Source organism: Suncus etruscus, chromosome 11 (genome assembly GCF_024139225.1).
Source record: "Suncus etruscus isolate mSunEtr1 chromosome 11, mSunEtr1.pri.cur, whole genome shotgun sequence".
Lineage (NCBI taxonomy): Eukaryota > Metazoa > Chordata > Mammalia > Eulipotyphla > Soricidae > Suncus > Suncus etruscus.
In genome coordinates this window covers 8,534,265-8,542,304 of record NC_064858.1, presented here as the reverse complement: position 1 = coordinate 8,542,304, position 8,040 = coordinate 8,534,265, and the positions used below count along the sequence as shown (strand labels likewise).

The 8,040-nt window shown below is 57.9% G+C and overlaps 1 protein-coding gene across 1 annotated transcript; it reads left to right on the top strand.

The window, feature by feature from the left end:
- The first annotated feature begins 2,258 nt into the window (after positions 1-2,258).
- Positions 2,259-7,651, top strand: ZNF710 (zinc finger protein 710). Its single transcript, XM_049783252.1, has 4 exons — positions 2,259-3,766; positions 6,103-6,294; positions 6,385-6,559; positions 7,146-7,651. Exons 1-4 carry the CDS (start codon positions 2,282-2,284, stop codon positions 7,310-7,312), a joined length of 2,019 nt encoding a protein of 672 aa, XP_049639209.1. The 5' UTR covers positions 2,259-2,281; the 3' UTR covers positions 7,313-7,651.
- The last annotated feature ends 389 nt before the right edge of the window (positions 7,652-8,040 follow it).

Sequence of the window (8,040 nt, the reverse complement as noted above, 5' to 3'; positions counted from 1 at the left end):
TCAGGGGTTATTCCTGGCTCTGCGCTCAGAAATAGCTCCTGGCAGGCACGGAGGACCATATGGGATGCTGGAATTCGAACCACTGTCCATCCTGGATCTGCTGCGTGCAAGGCATACGCCCTGCTGCTGTGCTGTCTCTGTCTTTCCGGCCCTTAACTTGTGCTCTTGTTTGTTCACTCATGCCTTCATTCCTTCACCCCTCTCCCTCTTGCATGCACCCCTGGGAGAATGTTCCTATCCTTCACCCCACCTCTGTGGCCTTCCCTGTAGCCGCCATCGCTCCCCTGTAGGGTCTGAACTCTCAAGGGACTGCTGAGATGGGGAGGGACTCAGGCAGAAACTGAGACAACTAAGTATTGAGATGGTGTGTTGTGTAAATTTGTGTGGGAGAGACAGACAGACAGACAGACAGACAGAAAGATTGATTCCTCCCTTCTTCCTTCCCTCTCAGAGACCAGCCAGCCCTCAGCAGCAGGAGCCTTCTCACCACATTGACCCCACACGCAGGCCTGAGCTGGGGGGGCGCACCATCTTGGGGGACTCTCAGGTTGGGGCTCTACTCAGCCCTTGGTGGTGAGAAAACCTCTAGGGCTTCCCAGAAGGGCCCATCTCAGCTCCAGCGTGTGGAAACAGTGCAGACAGCTATGAGCTAGCTCTTCATCACGCCTGGAGACTAGGGGGGTTCCGGCCTGAGACCCACCCGAGCACCCTCACCTTACTCCCCACCCTGCTCCTCTCAGAGAACCAGCCCTTGGGGTGTAATGCCTGCTAGTAGGGAGCCTGAGAAATGGGGAAGCTGAGCAGGGAGAAGCGGCTTCCTCACAGGACACACTTCCCTTCCCCTGGCCCCCCAGCAGAAGTGAGATGTGGCAAGGAACCCTGAGTTTGCACAGAAACTCGGGGTTTCACTTTCCGCTTCTGCTTCCCTTCTGCCGAGGGGAGCGAGGTTGCGTGTGCGGCTTCCAGAGGAAGCAGGTGCCTTTGTGAGCCAAAGGGCCACAAGCTCCTTAACCCAATGCTGTTGCTCCCTTTTGTCTCTGCTGCCTTTTGCCTGGCCAGTTGTGTTTCATCCCCAAAAGATGCCTTTAGTGTCATTGTCACCGAGAGTTTTTTAGTTTGTTTTGGTTTGGTTTTGGTTTTGGGGCCACACCCGGTGATGCTCAGTGGTTACTCCTGGCTCTGCGCTCAGAAATCGCTTCTAGCTTGGGAGACTATATGGGATGCTGGGGATTGAACTGAGGTCCATCCTGGGTCAGCCATGTGCAAGGCAAATGCCCTCCCACTGAGAATTCTGCCCACGTCTTCCTCTATGGACCTGTGGATGCAGATCTGATATCAAGGTCTTCCATCCATTTTGAATTTGACTTTTGGTGACTTTTGGACGTGGCATTAGAAAGAGATTTGACACAAAGGGGGAGTGAAGGGGGTGCAGTTGACAATGATAGTGGGAAATGATCGCTCTGGACAAGAACTGGGTGCTGAAAGGAAGTAACGTGATACGTATGATAGCCCTTCGGTAACAGGATTGCAAACCACAGTGTCTAGAAGGAAAAAAAGAGGGGGGAAGAGAGGAAAGAGCCTGTCAGATGTGGGGGCTGGGAGTGCCACAGGGAAGCTGGGGACATGGGCTGTGGGAAGCAAGCTCCAGTGAAAGGACGGGTGTTGGGACGTTGTGTGATCGAAACTCTGCCATCAACAGCTTTAGGACTGCGGATCTCAGTTTGTGTTTTTTTTCTGGCTCCCCCCATCTCAGTTTTAAAAAGAACTTAAAGGGCTGCTGGAAGGCCGGGTGGGGCAGGCCATAGTGGGAACCCTTTGCTGGGGTAGGATGCCCTTGGGGACCCCAACCTTGGGACCCCGCATCCTGTCTGTGCCTCAAGTACCTTCAGCCTTCAGTTTGAGATGCACTCGGAGAAGTGACTTAGAAGTGGTTTTGCTCGGCCTCTGCGGGATATACAGCTGTCTCAGCTGAGTCAGCCACTGGATCTTGAGGGGCCAAGTTGGCATCAGCTGAGGGGCCCCAGGAACACATCTGAGCTTCTAGAGGCCTCCTCTAGAAGGCCAGATTCCTGCCTGCTGGGGGCTCTAGCTGATGCTAGAAGGGGAGGTGGAGACGGGGTCTGAGACCAAAGCACAAACCGACTTCTCCCCCCATTCCCGGGCGGGAAGACCAAGACCGGCATGCAGCAGAGGCAGAGCGGGGTGTGGGAATGGGTGGCATGATGCCTGTGCTAATGGCCCTTCCTCCCACAGCGATGCTGCCCTAGCTGGCCGCCACGGGATGGAAGGCTTCATGGACTCAGGGACACAGACCGACGCCGTGGTGGTGCTGTCCTTGGCCCAGGCCGCCGTGCTAGGCCTGGTCTCTGAAAATGAGCTCTTTGGGGCCACCATAAGCGCCGACGCCTTCTACCCGGACCTGGGTCCTGAGCTGTCGACGGGCGTCATGGGGGAGCCGGGCCCCCCAGGCCCCGACATCTACCAGCTGGCCTGCAACGGGCGGGCCCTGGAAGAGCCGGCCGAAGAAGAAGTGCTGGAAGTGGAGGCGGCCTTTGAGAAGCACACGCGGCGGAAGACCCGGGCCCCGGTGCGCCTGGTGCCCAAGGTCAAGTTCGAGAAGGTGGAGGAGGAGGAAGAGGAGCAGGAGGTATACGAGGTGTCCGTGCCGGGCGACGACAGGGTCCCCGATGCCACTGCCGCCACCGCGGCCGAGACACCAGGCCAGGGGGCCACGGGAGATTGCGAGTCACTGGTCCAGAGCAGCTCTGTGAAAATGATCGACCTCAGCGCCTTCAGCCGCAAGCCACGGCCCATGGTGCGGCACCTTCCCCGCAACTCCAGACCCGAACTGGACGTGGCCCCCTATGACCCCCACTTCCCCGACCCGGCCCGGGACACCACCTTCCCTGAGCCCAACCTGGCGCTGCCGGGCCCCGAGGCGCTGCCCGCCGACTGCAGCTTCGAGCCACCCCCGTTAGCCCCTCTGAGTGACCCCGAGGCGGCCCCCCTGGCATCCCCCGAGCCCGCCAAGCCCGAGCAGGGCTTCGTGTGGCAGGAGGCCTCCGAACTGGAGGCGGACGCGGCCGGTGCCACCGTGGAGCGCCACAAGAAGGCACAGCTGGACCGGCTGGACATCAACGTCCAGATCGATGACTCGTACCTGGTGGAGGCCGGGGACCGGCAGAAGCGCTGGCAGTGCCGCATGTGCGAGAAGTCGTACACGTCCAAGTACAACCTGGTGACACACATCCTGGGCCACAACGGCATCAAGCCGCACTCCTGCCCGCACTGCAGCAAGCTCTTCAAGCAGCCCAGCCACCTGCAGACGCACCTGCTCACCCACCAGGGCACGCGGCCCCACAAGTGCCAGGTGTGCCACAAGGCCTTCACGCAGACCAGCCACCTGAAGCGCCACATGCTGCTGCACTCCGAGGTCAAGCCCTACAGCTGCCACTTCTGTGGCCGTGGCTTTGCCTACCCCAGCGAGCTCAAGGCCCACGAGGTGAAGCATGAGAGCGGCCGCTGCCACGTGTGCGTCGAGTGTGGCCTGGACTTCTCCACCCTGACGCAGCTCAAGCGCCACCTGGCGTCCCACCAGGGCCCCACCCTGTACCAGTGCCTGGAGTGCAACAAGTCCTTCCACTACCGCAGCCAGCTGCAGAACCATATGCTCAAACACCAGAACGTGCGGCCCTTCGTGTGCACCGAGTGCGGCATGGAATTCAGCCAAATCCACCACCTCAAGCAGCACTCGCTGACGCACAAGGTGAGGGGTGTCCTGACCCCTTGGGGGTTTGCTTGGTGGGTCTCAGGGCAGGGGGCCTTTATGGGGTGCTGGGGATCGAATCTGAGTTGGTAGCATGCAAGTACGGTCTCCCCAGTCTCTTCCCCGCTTTTTTTGTATTGTATTTTGGGAATTGTTTTCCTTTTGGGGGGATATTGGGCTATACCCGGTGACACTCAGGGGGTCACTCCTGGCTGTGTGCTCAGAAATCACTCCTGACTTGGGGGACCATATAGGACGCTGGGGGATTGAACCACGGTCCCTCCTAGATCAGCCACATGCAAGGCAAACACCCAACCACTGTGCCATCACATCAGTCCCTGGTTGTTTTATTTATTGATTCACTGATTGATTAATTGGTTTCTGGGCTACACCCAGTGGTACTCGGGTTACTGCTGGCTCTGCATTCAGAAGTCCCTCCTGGCAGGCTGAGGGACCGTATGGAACGCCGGGAATTGAACCGAGTCCCTCCCGCGTTGGCTGCATGCAAGACAAATGCCCTACCGCTGTGCTATCACCCCAACCCCTTTATGTTTTTTTCTTTTTATCTATTTTCATAAAACATTTGGGGGTCCCCAGTAGGAGGAAGGTGCCTGTCAGCTAGAAAAAGTCCTTGGTGCCTGTCAGCTAGAAAACCAGCCCTGGACTATTTGTGGGGCAAAGCCTGTGGGAGGTCCCCAGCAAGGGCAGCTGCGTGAGTGTGAGGTTCTGGGGGGTGCTGCAGCTATCTCGGCGTGATGGATCGCCCGCACCCAAGCAAGCAGGCAGGAGTGGAACAGCTGCACTTCTGCTCCACATTTGCAGTCATTCTCCTCTCCTGGGGCCTTCAAACTCTACACACAGCTGCAGTGTTGGGAGACAAATTAAGTCTGTAAAAATCTGGGCCGGAGTGATAGCACAGAAGTGGGGCATTTGCCTTGCACGCGGCTGCCCAGGATGGACCTGGGTTTGATCCCCTGTGTCCCAAATGGTTCCCCAAACCTGGAGCCGTTTCTGAGTGCGTAGCAGAAACATCACCAGGTGTGGCTCAGAAAACAAACAAACAAAAAAAAGAGTGTAAAAGGGGCCGGAGAGATAGCATGGAGGTAAGGCGTTTGGTTGGAATGCCAGCATCCCATATGGTCCCCTGTGCCTGTCAGGGAAAATTTCTGAGCATAGAGCCAGGAGCAACTCTGAGTGCTGCTGGTGTGACCCAAAAAAACAAACAAACAAACATACAAACAAAAGAGTATAAAAATCTGGGAGCAGACATCAAAGGCCAGTCCTATTGGAAACATCCCCATCACCAGCTAGGGTTTGTGCATCCCGGACAGGCACAATCTCGTGGGGACATCCCAGAGGCTGGGGGCCCCCTGGTGGTCACCCTGAGTCTGAGACAGGGAGGCACGGGCAGTGGCTTCTGCCACACCCGGCCGCTTTCTCAGAGGAGATAAGCTTCCACCTTTGTCCCACACCCCCACATGCATCCCTTCTTGCTCTGGGGTCCCCTCAAGTGTTTGTCATGTCTTCTGAACAATACCTGGTCAGCCAGAATCCATGGGGGGGCCTCGGAGAGCGAGACCACTGGGAGATAGCACACGAGTCCTGACCCAAGCAAGCCAGGTGAGGGCCACTCTTCCAGGCCACATGACGTACAGGCTCACTGCCCTGGTGGGCAAAGGGCAAGGGTGAGGGTGGAAGGTGAGACTCAGCCCATCTCTGCCTGTTCCCATGGCTTGGCTTGGAGTAGTTGGCTTAGCAGCACTTTCTCCCAGTACTGTTTTGTTTTGTTTTGTGGCCACACCTGGCAGTGCTCTGGGGTTACTCCTGGTTCTGCACTCAGAAATTGCTCCCGGCAGGCTCAGGGGACCATATGGGATGCTAGAGATCAAACCTGAGTCTGTATTGGGTAGGTCTAATGCACCCTCCCACTGTGCTATTGTTCCAGCCCCTCTTCCAGTACTTTTAAGAGGGTACTTGGGCCGGAGAGAGAGCACAGCGGTAGGGCAAATTTGCCTTGCACACAGCCAATCCAGGACATACGGTGGTTTGAATCCCGGCATCTCATATGGTCCCTCAAACTTGCCAGGAGTGATTTCTGAGCACAGAGCCAGAAGTAACTCCTGAGCACCACTGCCGGTGTGACCAAAGAACAAAAAGGGTACCTGCTTGCATTGCCTGTACACTCTCTCTCTCTCTCTCTCTCTCTCTCTCTCTCTCTCTCTCTCTCTCACACACACACACACACACACACACACACACACACACACACACACACACACCACACACAGACACAGACACAGTAACTCACAGTGCCCTGTCACCTCCCCCTGCCCCAGGGAGTGAAGGAGTTCAAGTGTGAGGTGTGTGGCCGGGAGTTCACCCTGCAGGCAAACATGAAGCGCCACATGCTGATCCACACGAGTGTTCGGCCCTACCAGTGCCACATCTGCTTCAAGACCTTTGTGCAGAAGCAGACGCTCAAGACACATATGATCGTCCACTCGCCTGTTAAGCCGTTCAAGTGCAAGGTACTGGGGCCGGGGCTGGGCTGTGTGGGGGTTGCGGTGGGTGGGTGTGGGTCTGCTCAGTTGCTGACACTGCCCCACCCGACACGCCAGGTGTGCGGCAAGTCCTTCAACCGCATGTACAACCTGCTGGGCCATATGCACCTACACGCGGGCAGCAAGCCCTTCAAGTGCCCCTACTGCTCCAGCAAGTTCAACCTCAAGGGCAACCTGAGCCGCCACATGAAGGTCAAGCACGGCGTCATGGACATCGGCCTGGACAGCCAAGGTGGGTGAGGAGCCGAGCGAACTCGGTGGGGGCAGCACAGCTTGCGAGTCGCAGGGGGCCTGAGTGAATGATAGCACAATGGTAAGGAATTTGCCTTGTATGAAGCTAACCCAGGACAGACCCAGGTTCGATCCCCGGCTTCCCATATCATCCCCCAAACCTGCCGAGAGCAATTTCTGAGTACGGAACCAGGAGTAATCCCTGAGCAAGTGTGGCCCAAAAACCAAAGAAATAACTCCAACTCGGGAGTCAGGCATGTTGGCTCCAGTGGGGAGCCAGAGAAGTATAGGGGGTCTCCAGAAGGTGTCTGGCTATGGAGACTGGCGGCAATGTGTCCCTGCCAGTGCACAGACGCTGGGGCTCTGCAGAATAGGAACCCAGAAAGGGGGGAAAAAATTACAGGTGGGGCTGAACTGATAGGACAGCAGGGAGGGCGTTTATCGCATGTAGCCAACCCAGATTCAATCCCCGATTCCATAGGGTCTCCCGAGCCTACCAGTTAGTGATCCTTGAGCACAGAGCCAGGAGACTGCTGGGGTGGGCCCCAAAGCAACCAACCAAAAATCCCACGGGCCCCTCTCTGCAGATCCCATGATGGAGCTGGCGGGCACCGACCCCTCGGAGCTGGACGGCCCGCAGGAGATGGAGGACTTCGAGAATGCCTATAGCTACGCTGGCGTGGATGGCAGTGGCGAGGCCAGCGCGCTGAGCGAGCAGGCCATGAAGGAGATGGCCTACTACAACGTGCTATAGCCGCGCCAGGGGGCGCCTCCCCTCTGCTGAGCGCCAGTACCCAGGGACCTGGGGACCAAAATGCCTCCGGACCCCAGGCTGGGCGGCTGCACGGGGATGGAGAAGAGCCAGTGGCAGGCCTCGGGAGCCCCCCACGGCCCTGACACTGGAGGGAGAGCTGAGCTGAGCCGAGCCACTGGGCCTTGTTCTGCTCTGCCCCGCTCCTGCCTCCCGGGATGACAGGGACCCACTGCCCTCGTCCCAAACACCAGTCATGGCTCCTGCCTCTACCTCCTGAGGCCGTCTCCCCCTGTAAGCCCTGACCCACCCCGAAGGCCTCATCCTCAAGCCCTGTTTTGGGGGTGGTGTCCACCAGTTCCGTCTTGCCCTGGAAGGGGGAGCCTTGCCGGATTCACCCCTCCACATGAGCCAAACTGGTGAACAGGGAAGCAGGGGTGAGGGAGGGACAGAAGGGAGGAACAGGCCAGCTATTCTAGAAGGAAGTGAGCAGCAAGGGGCCCAGAAGGCAATTCCATTTCTTTCCTCCCAAATCAGCCTCGCAGTAGCCTTCGGATCTCTCTAAATGAGAGAGGGCCCTTCTTCCCCTGGGACCGTGCTCCTGTCCTGTGCTGTGCCCAGAGGGACAGAATCCCACATCATCTCCCCACTGGCAGGGACCACCACCCTCCCCCTCAGCACCCTCCCTCTCCCACACCCCAGGGCCTCTGTTCCAAACCCCAAGATGAAGG